The following is a 21,454-nucleotide window of genomic DNA, read 5'->3' as shown; positions in this document are numbered from 1 at the left end:
ACTTCCCTTTCCAACACGGCTTCTAATCTGATGAGTAAATACTATTTATTACCTTCACAGGATATGAAAAAAGCTTCACAAAACCAAAGTCATCTCCTGTAGCTAACAGTGAACCATCTTTTGTCAGAGTAGCTGCATTTACAACAGTGACATCACTATGCATGGGCCAGATTCCTTCACAAGTAGGACCAAGAACACATGTCCAGGTATCCCATTCAATCTTCTCTATCTGGAAACAAAAATTCCCAAAACAAAGTAATCTTGACAAATGTCCAATACACTGCTTGAGTTGTTACATTTTTCTCTTGAACTACGAAACTAACAAACTAGTTTTGATAGATCAACTTGCATATGGGCTTGGCCAAAATGATTTTTTGTTTTTGTTTTTGTTAGCTTACAGTATGTTTATTTCCAGATGATTAATGCTAAATACCATTTATTACCTTTATTAAAACTGCTATACTACAAGGTAGAGTTCCTGGTATTTTACTTTTTTGCTAGTAAAAGGAGAGATCATTGGTCATTTGGGAGAGATCATTGGTCATTAGCATTTGGATTTAAACTGTTTAGAGATTTTCGGAGGTGATGAATATTGGCACCTCTCATTAAAGTTATTGAGAGTTGCAGGTGTTCAGCATCCCTTAAAAATGAGGCCACACGCTTTTAAAAGTAGCTTCCTACATTGCACTTAAATTGCCTGCACACAGATTAAATATAAAACAAGTTCATGCAAAGAGATTATGTGGAATTACTTGTCTGGAATGCACAAATACATATTTGCACATAAATCCTTCTTCTAAAAGAACAAATGGATGCACCTGCAGATATTGCAGGTGATGGAAAATTTGGTGTTGTCTTTTCTGCACTCATGTAATTTCATTCTGAGATTTATTGTGAGAATTTTAGTAAATTTGCACTTTTTAATCTACTTTTCAACTTATTTCAATGGGAGAGAAAAGTTAGTTCAATGCCAAGTCCTTTTGAAAATCTCACCCACAATATTTACAATATTTGATCAGATCTGAATTAAAGTGCTTATCTGAAATGGTTCTAATTTTGAAATACTAATGTTTGTTAAGTGCTTAGAGTAATGTAGCTGCATAAAAGGTATGATACTGAGTGATTAAGCAGTTCTAATTATATCCATTATAAGGATCAACTTTTGTATATGTAACATCTGTATGTTATAATACTTACAAAGGCCTACTTCACAGGGCTGTTGTGAAAATTCACTAATGTCTGTGATGCACTTTGTAAACTTAAAAGTGCGGTAGCATAGGGGAAGGTATATGAAGAAGACATACCATTTAAATAAGTAATACACTAATTTTCAGCAGTAGCATATAACAACATTCACAATATAAAACCTTCAAGTTAGTACTGAGTGAAGTAATCAGAAAATGTAATTAGTATGATCCATACCTCAGCAGCTCTTATAATATGTCTTTTTCCTCTTGGTGCTTCAAAAAACAGTTGTTCTTTGGCACCAGAATTGACTTGCAATAACTTTCCTGTATATGAAATACGAGTTTATTATTTATTTTATACATGATTGGAATATTATGAAGTGCCCTTTTTATTGAGTGATGAGGTGTTATAAAAAATTTGAATGCACATCCTGCATAGGTATTTGTGACAAAATGATAAGCATGACCTACAGAGCATTAATATAAATACAGTCCATCTGTATTAATATAAATACAGTCCATCTGTATTTATATTAATGCTCTGTAGGTCACGCTTATCATTTTGTCACAAATACCTATGCATTATCATTTATTAATATAAATTCAGTTTCTAAAAATGGTTGTTTAGATACTACTCACAAACAGCTGAGTACGGGCCAAGTCATGCATGGTGCTGAGTAGCCTCAGAGGTGCTTAGCACTTTGCTGGATCAAGTCCTAAATGTGAGATTTCATATAATCATATAATAATTATATATATGATTATTTTATAAGACGGCTGTATAGCGATTTTAAAAAAGTTATAAATCTCTCTCTCTCTCTCTATTCAAGCACTGCCCAATACAAATGTATAACAAACAATCCTTGAATACAAACATTACAAATGTGATCCAAATTGTATGCTAACAATTAGGCAGGCTTATGTGAAACTGAATGTACATTATTTCAGAGTGGTAACCGTGTTAGTCTGCAAACCGTGTTAGTCAGCAAAAACAACGAGGAGTCCTTGTGGCACCTTAAAGATTAACAAATTTATTTGGGCATAAGCTTTCGTGGGCTAAAATCCACTTCATCAGATGCATGGAGTGAAAAATACAATAAACAGTATATATAGTACAGCACATGAAAAGATGGGAGTTGCCTTACCAAGTCGGGGGTCAGTGCTAATGAGGCCCATTCAATTAAGGTGGAAGTGGCCTATTCCCAACAGTTGACAAGAAGGGGTGAATATCAACAGAGAGAAAACTACTTTTGTAGTGCTAACGAGGCCAATGCAATCAAGGTAGACATCGCCCATTTCCAACAGTTGATAAGAAGGTGTGAGTATCAGCAGAGGGAAAATTACTTTTTGTAGTGACCCATCCACTCCCAGTCTTTATTTAGGCCTATTTTGATGGTGTCCGCAAATGAATTCCAGTTCTGCAATTTCTTGTTGAAGTCTGTTTTTGAAGTATTTTTGTTGAACAATTGCCACTTTTAAGTCTGTTATTGAGTGTCCAGGGAGACTGAAGTGTTCTCCTTCTGGTTTTTTAATGTTACAATTCTTGATGTCTGATTTGTGTCCATTTATTCTCTTGCATAGAGACTGTCTGGTTTGGCCATGTACATGGCAGAGGGGCACTGATGGCACATGATGGCATATATCACATTGCTAGATGTGCAGGTGAATGAGCCATTGATGGTATGGCTGATGTGGTTAGGTCCTGTGATGGTGTCCCATGAATAGACATGCAGACAGAGTTGGCAACGGGGTTTGTTGCAGGGATTGGTTCATTAGTAAGCCATTGGGCAGGAAGGGGAGAAACAGAAAAAATAAACAGGCTGCCTTAAATTTGAGTTTTATGATATAACTGAAGCAGCAAGAAAGACCACTATAAAATGACTCTGGAGCTTCCCTTGATTGATAAAGAGCTGGGATGCTCCGGGTTCGAAAGGCTTCTTCACCCCTTCACATTGATGGAGGAAAAACAACATAAGATAGCTGACTTCTGGCTCCACTAGAAATCTGCCACCCTCCCTCACCTCCTGTGCTAGAGCCTTCAAGCAGGAGCAAAACATTTTCTTACTCCTAGGCAGAGAGTGGGAATATATTTATCAGCTGCATGTGTGCTGCCTGGATATTCTGCCCACATGTCATCAGGAACAACACCCTCCTGTATAAGTCTCAACCAGAAATTGAAGGCAGAACCCACAAATTTAAAATTTGGTCAAAAACTAAGTTATTTTTTAAAAATCCACTTGGGAATTTATTATAAAAGAGGTTTTCCAGTAAATAAATAGTGTGGTTTGATAAGGGAAGCAGTTATTAACTAAGAAACACTGGATCAGATCCTCAGCCAGTGTAAATAGTGTAGTTCTAATGGAGTTATAGAATAATAGAATATTAGGGTTAGAAGAGACCTCAGGAGGTCATCTAGTCCAACCCCCTGCTCAAAGCAGGACCAACACCAACTAAATCATCCCAGCTAGGGCTTTGTCAAGCCGGGCCTTAAAAACCTCTACGGATGGAGATTCCACCACCATTCCAGTGCTTCACCACCCCTACTAGTGAAATAGTGTTTCCTAATATCCAACCTAGACCTCTCCCACTGCAACTGGAGACCATTGCTTCTTGTTCTGTCATCTGCCACCACTGAGAACAGCTGAGCTCCATCCACTTTGGAATCCCCTTTTGGGTAGTTGAAGGCTGCTATCAAATCCCCCCTCACTCTTCTCTTCTGCAGACTAAATAAGCTCAGTTCCCTCAGCCTCTCCTCATAAATCATGTGCCCCAGACCCGTAAATCATTTTCATTGCCCTCCGTTGGACCCTCTCCAATTTGTCTACATCCCTTCTGTAGTGGGGGAACCAAAATTGGACACAATACTCCAAATGTGGCCTCACCAGTGAAGAATAGAGGGGAATAATCACTTCCCTCGATCTGCTGGCAATGTTCCTACTAATACAGCCCAATATGCTGTTGGCCTTCTTGGCAACAAGGACACACTGCTGACTCATATCCAGCTTCTCATCCACTGTAATCCCCAGGTCCTTTTCTGCAGAGTCATGTTGATTTACATCAGCTGAGGATGTGGCCCATTATTCCAAGAGCCCTGTTCAATTCTGCAGGAGTCACTGCTGATGGCACTTGGGGGGGGGGGGGTGAGTTATATTGCTGCCCATCACTGTAGTATCTGAGCCTCTATTTTATTCTTCTCTACTATGTTGAACACTATGACCAAATAACTTGTGGATGAAGTAGACAATATCTTTTGGGAAGCCATGTTGCTTTCAAGACCATTACACATACAGAGGGGAAGGGGGTAAATCAGCATGAGCTTCAGAGAAAAGGCAAAAGACGTAATGGAAAGGAATGCTAGCCTACATCTTCTAAGTAGTAGTAGAAATAACGGAGAGTAAAATCAACAACAAAAAAGGAGCTAGTGGTGTTCTTTCATATGTGTTCCTTCAAAACAGATAGATCATTTCCAAATAATTGTAAAGATACTTAAAGAGATTTCAGTGTCCCTATTCTTAAGACAGGCATTATCCGCTATACATGTTGTGACACAATGCCCTCTGGTGCCCACTGGCAAAGGGTTCACTGTTCTTTACAAGCAACTCCTGTCTCAAACCTGAGAAACTCACTACACCAAATACACCACTTTCACGGTATTTATCCATAAAGGGTAATTATATGAGGTCTCTACTGAAAGCTTGCAACTTATCAATACTCATAATCATTGTGAGATGTGTGTATGGGTAATATTTAAAGAATAATGTAACTATATTGAAAATTATGCCCTTACAGTTCGGGGGTAAAAGTGAGTCACCAGGGAATCATATGTCTCAGTGATGGCCCATTCAAGCAGGAGGGAGTTGCTACCCCTCCCTGGCTAGCTAATTATGTAATGTATTGTTTGATTGCCCACCTTTGCACCAACCCATAAAAGTCAATGGGAAAACCTCAAAGATAAACTATAAAAACATCAAAACCACTTGGAAGTGAAAAGGAACAATATGACAGCAGGGGGGTTGGCCTTGCTGTGAATAAAAACAAAAGACTGATTCAGTAGATAATAGAGTGGAAAAAGACACTCTGGGTCCATTCGCTGAGGAGGTACCTTGATGAGCAGGGGTGCTTCATGAAAGACTGAGTTCTAGCTCCTTTGGCATCAGTACTGCCAAAGATTGAACCTTTGGGGTAAAAATGTGCTTTATTAGGCCTTGTCTACACTACAGAGTTTTGTCAACAAAAGTCAGCTTTCGTCGACAAAACAGTGGAGCTGTACACACTACAACAATGCTCCTTCCGGTGACAAAACTCTTCTGCTTCACCGACAAAATAAAACCACCTCGATGAGAGGCGTAGAGCTTTTTGCGGCAAAGTTATATAGACAAAGTGTCAGTGTAGACACAGCAGCAACCACCATATGTAGACAAATAAAGATTGATTATCTTTCAGCGAGTGTGTTTTTATTAAAAACCCATTAACAACACACAGAAAATGCTTGGTGGAAAGTCAAATAACAGTGAAGGGCAGTGTCCTGATGTAGGCTCCCATAGCTGTGTCACTCCAGCTATCATTTTGGAAGCTGTCTGAAGGGGTAGAATGAATGAGGAACTGAGACAGCCAGAAAGATGCAAGGAATGGGTAGGAGGAGTTGGGAAGGGCATGGCAAGCAGTTTTGTATCAGCTGCAGGGGGGCTGAGCACAGATGTATTCTGCTTACAGTGCAATTAGGGACTTCAACATAGAATCATAGAATATCAGGGTTGGAAGGGACCTCAGGAGGTCATCTAGTCTAACCTCCTGCTCAAAGCAGGACCAATCCCCAACTAAATCATCCCAGCCAGGACTTTGTCAAAAACATCTAAGGAAAGAGATTCCACCACCTCCCTAGGTAACGCATACCAGTGCTTCACCACCCTCCTAGTGAAAAAGTTTTTTCTAATATATCCAACCTAAACCTCCCTCACTGCAACTTGAGACCATTAGTCCTTGTTCTGTCATCTGGTACCACTGAGAACAGTCTAGATCCATCCTCTTTGGAACCCCCTTTCAGGTAGTTGAAAGCAGCTATCAAATCCCCCCTCGTTCTTTTCTTCTGCAGACTAAATAATCCCAGTTCCCTCAGCCTCTCCTCATAAATCACATGCTCCAGCTCCCTAATCATTTTTGTTGCCCTTCACTGGACTCTTTCCAATTTTTCTACATCCTTCTTGTAGCGTGGGGCCCAAAACTGGACACAGTACTCCAGATGAGGCCTGACCAATGCCGAATAGAGGGGAATGATCATGTCCCTCGATCTGCTGGTAATGCTCCTACATATACAGCCCAAAATGCCGTTACCCTTCTTGGCAACAAGGGCACACTGTTGACTCATAAGCATCTCTATTTGCTCTTCTACTCCTGGCTAAAATTTGCTCCTGGCTTTTCTTACTGTTCTGCCTTCGGGTTTCTAATTTTCATTTACAGTATCTCTCCATGCCCTGCGTTCTTGTTTTTTGCTGTCTGAGGATTGGACCACCTCTTGAAACATGTCCTCCTTGCTCCTCCTTGGTCACTTCCTTATCGGGTGGAGGCGCTGCACTTGTGTGTAGGGGGTTCCCCAGAAGGCCACATCTTCAGAAGCACAATAAACAATAAACAGAGCATGATTGTTAATGCACATACAGCATCGAATCATAACAGTAAAATGCACCTCTTTTCAAATTTTAATTAGTTTCTCAGTGTCCCTGACAAGCACACAGCTCAGTGAATGCCCTAAACATGGTGAGTTCACCCAGGAAAGGGGCACTCAAGATGGGGCAAAGGGTCTAGGTCAGTGGTCCCCAAACAGTTGGGCGTGCCCTCCTAGGGGGTGCAGCGGGCCAGGGCCAGCAACCCTGGGAGACAGGGAGAGAGTGCCACTTGGCCCTTAGTTCTGCTTCAGCCCCAGTCCCAGCTGCCCAGACACTAAAAGTCTGATTACCCGCAGTAACTGGCCTCTGCCACTGGGGGGTGGGAAGAGCAGCAGCAGCTGCTGGAGCCTGGAGGAGCACTCAGGGATGGCTCAAGTGTGGCTCCCCATCCCCTGTCCTGCCCCATTCACCCCCTCACCTCCCACCCCGGCTCCTGGGTGGGATGTGGACCAGGTAAGGGGGGGGGCAAGTGAAAAAGTTGGGGACCACCAGTCTAGGTGGTTTTTTAAGGGGATCACTGCAGGCGACTAGGGGCAATATTGTAAATTCTGCCACCATTTTCCACAGGTCATTGAAGCCAATATCTTACTCCTGAGGGTAAGCAAGGATGCAAGGGTGCATCTCTTGTATGCGTGCGGCTTCAGACCAGGTCCCTGTGCTGCTCGCTGTATGCCACTTTGGTCCCTGCACAAATGATTGCCGATTGGTGCTGGAAAGTTTCCTACAGTGGAGGAAGGAAAAAAGCAGCTCTGCCAAGGAACTTTCAGCAGTGGATTGACAAGTATCTCCAGGAAAGTTTCCTAGCGATCTCTCTGAGGATTCCAGTGAACTCTTGGAGCTGCACAGGGGAATGTCCAGCACACACAAACACAGCTAGTCTTGTACATTTCTATCCCTTAACCCACTTCTAGTGTATAACAAAGCAAAGGACAGCTCTACCTCATATAACTGAGCAACTTCAACTCAAAAAGATCACTTACCAGAGTTCTCCTCTCCTGCATCACGTGCACCAGAGATGGAGTGCTGGGACTGGCTCGAACCCTCCTGGGTCAAGAAGAGGTCCTGGCTCGCCACACTACTGGATGACCCAGTCACCTCTCCCATCTTGTCCTCCAACTTGACCTCCTCTTCCACCACTTTGTCCTCGGGGTTGAATCCACTGTCCACTGTCTCCAGCTCCCACATCCCCGAAGTATCCCCGGGTCTCCTGGCAATAGAGGTGGGGTTGCTGCCAAGGATGGCGTCCAACTCCTTATAGAAGCAACAGGACTTCGGCACAGCACCAGAGTGACAGTTTGACTCCCTGGGCTTCTGGTATACCTGCCTCAGCCCCTTTATCTTCACACGGCATTGATGTGTCTCCCATTTGTAACCCTTATCCAACATATGGATAATCTTCTGGTCTGGAAAGAAAGTCCCTGCTTGCAGCTTTCTGTACAGTCCAGTTTCCTGAAGATGTGTGTGTCATGCACCTTTCCCTGACCACCCTGCATTGATGTCAATGAAATGACCACAGGGATCCACACACGCCTGAAATACCATAGAGAAGTACCCCTTTCTATAGATGTACTCTGTTCCAAGATGGTATCCAAATTTGGGATATGCTAGCCATCTATCACCCTACCAGTTAGGGATTCCCATTGTTGTAAAGCCATCCAGTATTTCACACACATTGCCAAGAGTCACAGTCCTTCGTAGCAGAATAAGATTAAAGGCCCTGCACACTTACATTAATGTAACCCCAACGTTGGACTTCCCGACTCCAAACTGATTTTCAGTGGACTAGTAGCAGTCTGGAGTTGCCAGCTTCCGCAGAGCAATCGCCACACACTTCTCCACCGAGAGGGCTGCTCTCATTTTGGTGTCATTGCACCACAGTGCTGGGGCAAGCTCCATACACAGTTCCAGGAAGGTGGCTTTCTGCATCCAAAAGTTCTGCAGTTACTGCTCATCATCCCAGACCTGTATAATAATGTGATCCCACCACTCAGTGCTTATTTCTCGAGCCCCAAAATGATGGTCCTCCATGTGCAGCTGCTCTGTGAATGCCCAAAGTAATCTGGTGGTGTTTCTTTCCACGGCACATAGCAGGTCAGATATCTCAGATTCCTGTTCAGATTGGGTGCTCATGATATACTGCATGAGCAACCGCGATATGTTTATAACAGTGACCACAACAGTAGAGAGCAGTGTAGGATCCATCCTTTCAGACAGAGATGGTGGGCACACAGTAAACAGGTGCTGATGAAAAATGCAATGAAATGCAGTTGGAAGCCCATGGAATGATGGGATGGAAAAACTGCATCATGGGATGTTGAGCCCGCACTCATGATACATTGCAATCCATTCCACCTTCCCACAACTCCTAGTTGCAGAAGGTGGCGAGTAGCACAGTTGGATAGCCACCCACAGTGCACTGCTCTCTATCTTGATGCTAGAGCACCAACTGTGAATGTGCTCTGCTGACAGAAGGAGCATTATGTGAACATGCACAAATGATGTAATTATATTGGCGAAACTTGCATCGACAAAACTCTGTAGTGTAGACGAAGTCTTAAATAGGAAAAGTAATTATTGATAAGCATAGGCCCTAGTTCACGTTTTATGATTTTGTTTTGTATGTAACCATTTGTTTCCATCATTCACACTTGTTTCTATTTCAATCTCTAGTCTTACTTAAATAAATTTCCTTTTGTTTTACTATAATTGAACCCAAGTGCTGTGTGTGATACAAGAGCGGTGGGCTGAGGTAAAACTGGGGTACACTGTTCCTTTGGAAACAGAGGACCTGGCATTTCTGTGGGCTGGACACCACAGAAGGACACTTTGAAGGGACTTGGACGCTGGGGCATATCTGTTGTGAACCTGCAGGGCAAAGGCAGGCTGATATAGCCCAGAGGAGAGTGCTTGAGTGGCTGACAGGCTGGTTGGGTGGAGCTAACACCAGCTAGCACAGACAAGATTCCCTTGTGCTGGAAGCAGGTGGCCAGAAGGAGGACTCACTGCCCCGGGTGCCCCGAGAAGTGTCATACATGTATCATATCCCACAACTTGATGTCCAGGTATTGTAAAACAAGTTGTTATTGTTTGTATCACAATAGTGCCAAGGAGCCCTAGTCATTGACCAGGACCCCATTGTTCTAGATGCAGTACAACCAGAGAAAAAAAAGATGGTCCCTGCTCCAAAGAGCTTAACTAGTTAAGAGTGACATTATCTTGGCCCAGGTTCTAATCAAAATGCACAGACCCTGACCCGCAGTAAACTCTGATGAAGAGAAATTAAAATATATAAGCTGCATATCACTTCTATTCCTCTGCTGACTACACCCTCCCTTCCACATTGCAAAGTGGGATTTTGGTGTAAGTACAACATTCCACTTCTTCACTAGAATCGTACCTATGAAAAGGACTCACTCACTGTCTTTTTTCACTTCCCCTTATGTCAGTCATAACCCTCAAAGTGGGAAAATGTTCAGTAGTTGTTGTTCACAGAGAATTGATGTGACACAACTGGTATGCTGGATAACTTGCAAACTTGTACATGTTCGTTAATATGAAAGTAAGATCAAAGAGAAGCTTATTTTAATGCTTTTGTTTTACTCTCATCCCTGAGCCTCAAGTACTTAGGTGGGTGTCTGGTACTGTACAAAGCACATGTATAAAAGAGTCAGAAAGTGAAATATTTTAAAGTAAATCGATCCAGTTAGTGGACTGGAGAAGTTAGAAAGAGGAGGAGGTAGCTCAAGAACTAATAACTGTTTGGAATTAGCTTAATTGAAGGGATTCTAGTATTTAAGGAGTGAAGAGCTGATAATGAAAGCAGGTTTAAAACTGGAAAGTATATTGGCATCTACCATGCATATATGATAGGGTCATAATTCAGAACCTGAATGCTTATATGATAAGATCAGAAGTCCCTCACTTTCAAACTGCATCAGCCTTATCCAACCAAATCAGAAGTAACAATAGCAGGCTTCTAAAAGAAGGGTATCCAGCCCTCCTTGATCAGGAGCACAGGTCAGTTTTATGCCAGGTAAGAGAGAGGGAGAAAAGAGCAAAAAACGACCTAAAAAATTAGAGGACTAAATAAACAATAATCATACTTAAGTCTTTTTAAACTGGTAGGTCAGCACATTCCCCTGGATGTCCACATGACTGTGATCAAAATTATTTAATGTACTACTCCTTTTGTTGGAAAGTTCCCACAGTCAGAAATCCCCATAGACAGGAATGCATACCAGTCTTTGCTTCCTTACTTATTCAAAACTTTTTTTTTTTTTTAACTTTTCAGAAAGTTAGAGCTGTATAGTATTATGAAACATGATGCTCGATTACCAGAAGACTGTTCAACAGATAGAGTTGAAAAAGATTATGTTTAATCAGCTTTGGACTGTGCAACTGCATGTAGCAAAACGCAGCTAAAATTCATAAAATTTGCCATTGTGAAATATTAAAATATTTCAGTATAATAGGCAAATATTTTTGTAATTTTGTAATTACTTCTTAAATACAGCAAATCCTCATTATAATTTCACACAGGGAGATGGAACTAAAAGTTGCATATCCATGGAAAGTTATATCTACATTTGAAAAAGACTAAGAAAATGAGGCTACTTGTATCACAGTATGGTATGATTTTGGTAATGCTCTCTGACTGGCTTCATCACAATAAACGCCACGTAGTGCTCAGTGAACAGAAGAAGGAGGAAATCAGTCATGAGAGGTGGAATAGATGTTCGTCATGTGTTGCTAGCATGCAACTACAGAGCATCAGATAAAGAAAAACATCAACATTACATTCATGCATGACATTTTAGTTAGATGTTCTAAGTGAGTACCACAATCTTCAGCACAGATGTTGTCAGTAAGTATGCATTCCATCAATAAAAATTAATTGCATTTGGGATGTGGGATGTATAAGAGCATTTTTTCTGGAACAAGGATATTATGAGGCAGTTTTTCTATATCATAATTGGAACAGGCACACATTTGACATTTACTTTTACTGTAATTATAGACATTTCAATTCACATATTTGGTCAAAGATTTTACCTCTTGAGTCCCAGTCAATGTGTGTGATATAGCTAGATGCACCTTTGCAGATGCCAACTCTTTTGCTGGTAAGCACATTGTAAATATCTACAAAATTATCATGGGAAGCCACTGCCAGATATTTTCCTGAATCTGTAAAAGAAAGAAATCCAAGTTAACTAAAGTATATGTGAGTATTCTTGATATTATTATTATTATTATTATTACTTATTTCTAATGCAGTAGTACTCAAACACCTCAGTCAGGATTAGGGGCCCATTGTGCTAGGCTCTGTACAAACACATCAGAATGAAAAATACCTAATAGCCATGGTTCACATATAAAACAAATTTGCCCTCAACATTCCATTTTAAGTCTATCATTGAAAACAAAACCAAAAAACAACAACTTATTTTATCCTTTGACTGCACCTCGTGAAAATTTGATATCAGAGATCATTTCCTTTCTGTGGTGGAAAGAGACCATATCTTCAACAGTATCAACATTCACTACCAGAAAACTCCCATCAGTCAACCCTACAGCCAAGGCTTTCCCATCAGGAGAAAAGGCACAGCATCTTCCACCTGGAAAAGAAATTCAAAAGAAACACCTTATTGTTTATAATGTTGGACTGAGGAAACCAGCAATAATCTGCAGCTAGAAGGTCTCCCCACAGAAAAGGTCTATAAATTAATCATTTCTTAGGGTATGTATACACTGGAATCAGAGGTGTGATTGCAGATCATGTTGGCATACTGACACTACGGGTACGTCTTCACTACCCGCCGTATCAGCGGGTAGCAATCGATTTATCTGGGATGGATATATAGCATCTCGTTAAGACGTGATATATCGATCCCTGAATGCGCTCACCGTTGACTCCGGAACTCCACCAGCACGAGTGGCGGTAGCACAGTCGACGGGGGAGCCGCAGCCACCGATCCCGCGCCGTGTGGAACCGCTATTCGCGTAGCTGAAGTTGCATATCTTAGATCGATCCCTCCCCCCAGTGTAGACCAGCCCTACCTTTAATCTAGATAGTACAGCTAAAAATAGCTGTGAAGATGTGGTGGCACGGACATGGCACAGGCTGTACACTCATCATACACACTCATGTTACTAGCCTATGCTGGAATCCATGCTGCTACATTTTCACTACTATTTGTAGTTGTGCTAGGTAGATTAAAGTTACCATGGATATGTCTAGCTAAACTGCAATCACACCTCTGAGTGGAGCGTAGTCATACCCTCCTAACCTTAATGAAACAGTCTAACTGCATAACTATTATTTGTTGGAATTTTCAGGAGGCACCATTTCAACAGTTACTCCCTGCTTTATGTAGAGGAGGAAGGATGTATATCCACAATTGACCAGCTGCCCAGAAGTTGAAGTGGGGGAATAAAATATAAAGTTCACATTGCCACTGGATCCTGATCCTGACTGCTTTTTATCACATGGAAAATTATCTTGTCTGTAACTTGGTAAGAAAACTTTTTAAAGCAGAACAATAAACAATTTGTGGGCTTTAAAATGTCCTTAGGGAGAGAGAATGATTTTGTGGTTAAAACATAGGACTTGTAGAGTCAGGGGAAATGGGTTCTTTTCCCTCCTTTGCCGTAGACCTGCTTTATGTCAGGGACATCACCCCTTCTGTGTCCCAGTTTCTCTATATGCTCCTATTCCCTATCAACTTACTAGGGATATTAGAGGCTCAATTCATTTATGTCTGTTGAGTGCATTGAGAGACACAGATGGAAGGCATTATAGAAATGCAGTGCATATTATTCTTGCAGTATATACAGTCAAAGGAGAAAGTTACCTTTTTTCAGTTTCCTCACTGCTAACATGCGGTGTTGTGAGGAAAGTTCCCAGATTCTCAGTGTTTTATCATCACTCACTGTTGCACAGATAGGCAAGAGAGGGTGAGCTGCCAAGCCCCACACTTCTCCTTCCATATGGCCCTAAGGAAAGTCATAGAAGTTAAGGATGGATAACACCTTTTAATGTCTGTAGGCCATCCCCCTGCGAGTGCATTTTCTAGTGCTCTGTCTAATCTTTTAAATGTCTCAGATAATAGGGCTTCCACCACCTCCTTCAGAAGATGTTTCTCATTCTAAGGAAGGGTATGTCTACACTTCCAAGATGGAGATATAAATTCCCAGCACAAGGAGACATACATACACACTAGCTCTGATCAAGCTAGTGGGCTAAAAATGCAGCTATGGCAACGTGAGGGACTAGATGCCCCAAGTACGTTCTTAGTGTCTCTGATGGGCATGCATTCTGGGTAGCTAAACCCTTCACTGCTGAAGCTGCTGTGACTACACTATTTTTAGTGCACTAGCTCAATCAGAACTAGTTCAAATATGTGTCCTCGAGCAGGGAGTCATCCCCCCCACTTCCCCAACTCCAACCCAAGTATAGACATACCCTAAGAGAACTTACTGTCAGGTCCTGCTCCTGATAATCAGCCTAAATGTACTCTTCCTTCATTTCATTCCATCACTACTAGGTGTAAACCTTGTACAATCCTAAACAAATTATCTCTCTTCCACCCTTCAATACTTGTACAGGAGACAGTTATGTCCATAGAGTGCTATCCTAAGATCCTAACACAGGCAACGTTCTCAATGATGTTTATGGAAGTTAAGCATTCTGCAGGATTCTGATCTGGTATTAGTCATTGTTTAGTTCTTTTAATTTTTTCTCATAAGTCAATCTTTATATCCCTTTAATCATTTTTGTTGCTCTTCTCTGGATTTTCTCCAGTTTGGATACAGCTTTCCAGTACTAGATACTGCCCAAATTACAGGCCTGAATGACAGGCAGGATGGTGGTGGTGTCAAATGTCAGAAAGAGAAACCAAGATTTTAATTTGGCTAAAAGGAGACAGGTCTGTAGTAAAGAGCACGTCGAGCTACCTATCTCTTCCTCATACCTTTTCAGTGATTTTTCTCACATGCATAAACAGAGGAATCTTGAGTATGAGTTGACAGATTATTTTACCTCTGGTGTGGTGTGACCACTCCTGGTATACTGTGCCCACAATTCAACAAGGATGTTGATACAGTGGAGAAGGTTCAGAGAAGAGCCACAAGAATGATTAAAGGATTAGATCACATGCCGTACAGTTATAGACCCAAAGAGCTCAATCTATTTAGTTTAACAAAGAGAAGATTAAGGGGTAACTTGATTATAGTCTGTAAGTGTATATATGGAGATCAAATCTTTAATATTTTCTCCTCAATCTAATAGAGAAAGGTATAACATGATCCAGTGGCTGGAAGTTGAAGCTAGACAAATTCAGATTGGAAATAAGGTGTACATTTTTAACAGTGAGGGTAATTAACCATTTGGAACTACTTACGAAGGGTCGTGGTGGATTCTCCATCACTGACCATTTTTAAATCAAGATTGAATGTATTTCTAAAAGATACTCTTTAAGAATTGTTTTGGGGAAGTCCTATGGCCTGTGTTATGCAGGAGGTCAAACTAGATGATCACAATGGTCCCTTCGAATCTATGAGTCTACTGAAGGACAAGGTCAGATCATTTCCTATTACTGCGAATGATGGACTCCAGTTTAGCAATTTGCATTTTGTAGACATGGAAAAACTACACTAAAACAACAAAAGTTTACTGATTCATCAGGACCTCTTGATTACATCTTACATATTTTCTATTTGTGCTTGAGTTGATATATGTATAACAGTAATTTTGTCTGGATGACATATTATAAAAATTATTTCTATATAACTTTATTATGCTAGATGCAGGCACCACATATTTTCTTTATCAGCAGAACTCACCACAGAAATCAGGTTATTTTCATACAATTTCAGTATCACACTACATTAGCATTTGTCAGAGCAGAAATATATGAGAAGATTATCATTTCAAATGTTCTGATTAAAACTCAAGTACAAAATACATCTGCTCATACCCCACGTTGTTATGGCTATCACACAAGTAGCAGAAACTGCAAGGTTGCTTTACATGCCTGGAACTAATTCCATACAATAGTATTACAGATAAGAAATAATGTTTTGTAAAAACACTACACATTTTAGATATAGCTATGATTTAATAAAATAGAATGTAAATAAAACAAAAGAAACATTTTGACTACTTTAACTGAAGTCTTATTTTTAAAAAGTGGCTCAAACTCCCCAAAAGTGGATCAAATTACAATAAACTCCATACCTGAATTAAAAAACAACAACCCAAACATACAAAAGGAGAGCTTAAACAACTTTTCAGTATAAAAGGAGTGCTATCCTGCAAAGTTGGTACAGTTATTAAAACAAAACAACATCAAGGGGCACATATACTAGAAATTTGTAAAATATTTTGCTAAATCCATAGATGTTATAAGTCACACAAATAGTTGTCTCTCCACTTCTCAGGAAAGATGTAATAGCAGATTGCTGTAGTGAGCTGTCAGTTTACTAAAACATTTATTACAAAATAAAGTATAGAATATTTACTAGTATGCTATATGATTTCAGCATAAATAAACTGAACCACAACTATCAAAATAAAATGAACAAATTACGTTTTGTGTTGCAAAAGCCCTGCTTTTTAGTTCTTATTGTTATATATATATATATATATTTACATAGGTCCTAATCCAGCTCCCATTAAAGTAAATGAAAAGACTCAATAGTACTCAAAGTTAATGGGCTCTTACTTGTTTTTCCCCCCTCAAAATTCAGTAATTCACAACAGGTCTCCAACTCTTCAGTATGAATCATCAAGATCCTACTGTACATCAGTTTCTGAATGAACAGGGAGGGATGGCAAATAACTGACCAACAATATTAAAGAAAACAAAAAGAGAGCAATTGGGGAAATCTTAGGAATTCTTGCATTCTTATGAACTATTTGATGAAGAATACTAGATTGTACCTGAACAAGCAGAGTCATGGGGCCACTTTTATCAATTTCAAGTATCTCTCCATTTCTGGTCCCCACTAGTATATGCCCATGTCCTAAGGTGATGGCACGAATGGAGGGATTATCTTCCAAAAGTAAACCTGAAAGATAAAAAAATGTGCATTTAAACTTCTTATTTGCAAAATCAAATATTATACCTTATATAATATATTAGTATTATACCTTATGTTTTCTATGATCAAAATCTATTTAAGATAGTCACACCATTAATATGTAAGATGTGCTTGTTTGTTAGTTAACTGACCTGTGGATTTATGTAATAGTTGGGAATGGGGGCGGGGTTGTGCTCTTCTGCACTGTACAGGGAATCCTCTTGATAATTTAAAGGCAGATATTTTATTATATTGTAAATCATTGTGTTTAATTGCATAAGGTGCTCAGGTGCTATAGCAATAAAGGTGTTAGTTTTGTAAATATCTGTACATATTATTTTGAAGACTTTGATCATATGATCCAAACTAGCACCTAACAATAATCCATTACAGAAGAAGAAACTGTATCTGAAACATCATAATTCACAGGGTTCTTTAAATTTACAGAGAATCTGCTTCTACTCAGAAATCTGGCCATGTAGACAGAGCACTTGAAGAGCTAGTTATTTAACAAGGAGAATGCATTTTGAAATGGTTGGAAAAATAAGTTGGTGACACTTTTTTTAAAATGCTCTTACTTATCCAAAACCAATGCCAAATGTCAGGAGAATGAGGGAAGAATTTAATTGGTCAACCGGTTGTTTTGGTAAGATTTTGATACTTTTCACACCATTTTACCAACCCTGATGCATATGTCCTTTATCAATATATTCTGAAAAATAATACCTTTAGAGCTAGGGGATAATGCTGATCTTTTAATAGCATATGTCTTCAGGCACCTCTCAAACATATCATCCCAGAGTGCCACAACTCCATCTTTTCCACCTGTTACGAAACCCTGCACAAACACAGTTTGAAAAATACAATTAAATTCCAATCTTCTACATTAAAATGTTAATTCATAAAATGAGATATGTCCATATTGATCAAGTTACAGTACAACTTTTTCTTTGTTTGTTTTGCATAGGAGTCTCCCCCAAAATCTGTGGTCAGATTACAGATGTCCTGCACACAGGTATTAAAGCAGCAGAAAGTTTCTTCCCTAGAGCCAGAGGTGAAAGTAAGCCGGTACGCCCCAGTACAGCATACTGGCAAGAGCCGGTGCACTGTACTGGGGCGGCCTGGCTTCCCCAGGCGGCAATTTAAAGCAGTTGCTGGAGCCCCAGGCCCTTTAAATTGCCTCCAGAGCCCTGCTGCTGGAGCCCTGGGGTAGCAGCAGAGGGCTCCGGGGGTTATTTAAAGGACTGGGGCTCTCGCTGCCTCTACTGCCCTGAGCCCTTTAAATAGCCGCCGGAGTCCCGTCGCCACTACCTGAGGGCTCCGGGGGCTATTTAAAGGGCCGGGGCGGTAGAAGCAGGTGAGTCCTGGGCCCTTTAAATAGCCCCCAGAGCCCTGGAGTAGCGGTGGGGCTCCTGGGCCCTTTAAACCGCTGCCGGAGCCCCTGGCTGCCGCTGCTACCCCAGGGCTCTGGCAGCAGGGCTCCAGGGGCTATTTAAAGGGCTGGGGCCGTAGAGGCAGTGGGAGTCCCGGACTCTTTAAATAGCCGCTGGAGTCCCGCCGCTACCCCAGGGCTCCAGGGGCTATTTAAAGGGGTAGAAGCACTAATGACACTACAAGAAAGAAGAAATAGTTTTGCCAGTTATTCAAAGTATCCTGAAAACAATATCTTCCTTGGATGTTGGAAGTTTTTCTTGTCTGTGTGATATTCTAATGAAAAAGGCATTAGTGCTATCCCAATGCATGAACAGCTTCATCATAAAAATAGGTTTTGTGGTGGTGATAGGGTATTAAAAATATTCTTTGTTACGCTGCATGCCTTCAAAGACATGGAAATGAAAGAAATGTGTACACAGTGAATGTATATTTTAGAGTTACAGTATTTTGGCTCATCTTAGAAAGTTATTGACCATAGGTCAATACATTAAATGTTGGCAAAGGAGCATATCACCACAAAACATTGCAGCTCATTATCGTCAATTACATTTTGTGTTTTTAGCCACATTCCATTTTACCTACTGAAATCTGTTCTGCTGATACAGAAGCCATGTTTTTAAAGCACATCCATTGTTTTCACTAACAAAACACAATGTACTGATGTACTTCTGTACAAAACCACAAGTGTCTTTTTTAGTATATACCCTCCCTCTCTATGCACTTTCAAAATCCTCAATTGTTATGAAAATAATGAACAGAAAACAGACTATATAAGAAGATGAATACCTTATCCAATGCATGCATAGCAAATACTGGTCCATCATGGGCTTTCACTGTCTTAAGCAACCGAATATCTTTCCAGATGTAAATGTCTCCAGTAGCAGCTCCAGAGAAAACCAGATCTTCTATTCGCCCATAAGAAATATTCATCATAGTTTCCAGTTTCCCGATATTTCCAAAGGTCCCTCGTTTAGATGTAAAACCTCCTCCTGTAACGTGAACAACATTAAGTCTCACTACATTTTCAGTTTGTATCCTCAGTGCGCCGAAGGACAAAAACTTGCTGTGAATGTGGAATACCAAGCTGGCAATAGTAATGTTGGGATTTCAATGCACAGCAAGACAGTAGAATGTGGGAAATTCATGTAGGGCTACTATACCCCCCACCCACCCCCAACGCTGTGCAGAATTTTCTTCTACGGGTGATTATTTCAAGCTGCTGATGAATCTTGGGGATAGATCAGACGGAGAAAGTAGGGGTCTGGTTGGTGAATCAATTGTTCCACAAATCCACCTGCCAAATCTCCTTTTCCTCTGTGGTTGTGGGCACAGTAATGCAGAAGCTATGTATAGCATGAAGGTTGTAGAAGTGGGCATGGAGCAGTTCTGCAGACTGAGTGGGAGGATTCTGTCCTCACTTGACTGCCAGAGATCCATACTGTGCCATATTGTGCTAAAACCATTTGCTTGGTACAGAGGTCACAGCTTGGGCCTAAGAGCACAAAGAATGAAAGATCCTCGACAAAAATATAAGTACAATATGTACTAGGATAATAAGGAAATAATATAGAATTTGATTAATTTGCTTCAATTTACACATATAGGCTCATATTCAGATACTCTTAACATGAAGAGTGGCTTATTCCACAATAAGTCTCATTAATTCCAATGAGTCTATCCATGGAAAAAGCTGCTATTTAATGTGAATATATATACCAGACTTTGTCCAGTAATACTGCATGTGCTTTTATTTTATTACAGTAATACAAAATATAATAAAATCTTGTCTTCTTTAATCTGTTGGTACCTGAGCCATTTTGGTGTTATAAACCAGCATGGCATCTTGTAAACTATGTCATTCTGAGTTAGCTTCAGTTCTAGTTTTAACTATCCCTGTACTGCCTGTCTTTATTGATCTTAACATAGCCAAGGTTTAATCCAAAATTACTTTACATAGTACTTCATGAATATGAGAGTAATAGTCCTGGAGAGTGGGTCAGCCAAAATCCTTACTCAAAAATCAAGTCTACGTGTTTGCTCTCTCTCCTATCTTTGATAGGACAGTCAAGAAGAATGGTGTCAAGTATCAGAGGGGTAGCCGTGTTAGTCTGAATCTGTAAAAAGCAACAGAGGGTCCTGTGGCACCTTAGTCTCAAGAAGAATGGTCACTCCCAGTCTGCAAGGCTTGCTTAATAGTTTGCAGAGTGTAACAAATGTTCTTAAGCTGGTAAAAATCCTGTGTGTGTGTCATACATAGGCATGATACTGTATTACTATGAAACAATATCATGACATGGCGAAGAAATTTTTTTGCCCATAGGATAAATGTAAACCATCACAACTTATGCAAAATAATTGGTCTCCATTTTTTTTTTCCAGGCAGTAGGTGTTTTGAGGCCACTCACAAACCCAGTTGTTCAGTCTGGCAACTTGAGTCTAGGCTGCTGTGTCTTTCTGATGACTAAAGAAAACTCTATCTGGAAAACATGAGGATTACAGAACTGTTATGATGGTAGCTGGAATTCAAACACTACCATTTTTAGCAATCCAGCTTGAGGTCATTAAGGCTCATAACTACCAGCTGGCTTCCCTATGGGAAAGGTCACACCTCTTGTCTCTACATCTGGCCAAGTGGCTCAGCCAAGTCACAGGAATGCATCTTTTCTGAGAGCCAAAGAGGCATGCTCAGTGGACTCTCTTTAGCATTATGATTAGAGTTAATACAGCTATTAGCTGGAGATGGCTTCCAAAGAGAAGGGCAGGAACATGGTTTCATTTGCAGACCCAGAAATAGATTCTGCAGTTCTACTGTATTTTGATTACTAGAAACTTCAGATAGACTGAGACTCCTGATATACAAATGCATTAAAATATTAACCCAGTACAGTACCTGCTTGTTGCCAAAATTTAATATGTTTCATCCCAACTGTGACTAGTTTGTCTACATGATGTGGGTTACACTTCACTACAAATATTTTATCTTTATGGCCCCTGCAATAAACAAACACATGATAAAAATGACTGAACATATTTAAATAAATAATTGTATACATTTTTGAATGTTTTACAATTTTCTACAAACCAACTGCA

At 40.4% G+C, this 21,454-nt stretch overlaps 1 protein-coding gene across 3 annotated transcripts in view; it reads right to left on the bottom strand.

Annotated features, from left to right (window-relative positions):
• The window catches only part of EML6 (EMAP like 6), a 403,044-nt gene that overhangs the window by 53,764 nt on the left and 327,826 nt on the right, over positions 1-21,454 (bottom strand). For all 3 annotated transcript variants that reach the window (XM_005308049.5, XM_065590765.1, XM_065590766.1), the window contains 9 exons: positions 21,255-21,355; positions 19,151-19,353; positions 17,657-17,768; positions 16,791-16,918; positions 13,702-13,843; positions 12,313-12,465; positions 11,903-12,034; positions 1,423-1,511; positions 53-229 (listed from right to left, as the gene is read on the bottom strand). In XM_005308049.5, coding sequence (XP_005308106.2) covers positions 53-229; positions 1,423-1,511; positions 11,903-12,034; positions 12,313-12,465; positions 13,702-13,843; positions 16,791-16,918; positions 17,657-17,768; positions 19,151-19,353; positions 21,255-21,355 — 1,237 coding nt within the window. The remainder of the gene's footprint in view (positions 1-52; positions 230-1,422; positions 1,512-11,902; positions 12,035-12,312; positions 12,466-13,701; positions 13,844-16,790; positions 16,919-17,656; positions 17,769-19,150; positions 19,354-21,254; positions 21,356-21,454) is intronic.

Source organism: Chrysemys picta, chromosome 3 (assembly GCF_011386835.1).
Source record: "Chrysemys picta bellii isolate R12L10 chromosome 3, ASM1138683v2, whole genome shotgun sequence".
Classification (NCBI taxonomy): Eukaryota; Metazoa; Chordata; order Testudines; family Emydidae; genus Chrysemys; species Chrysemys picta.
Note: the sequence above shows the minus strand (reverse complement) of the source record. Positions and strands in the feature narration are given on the sequence as shown.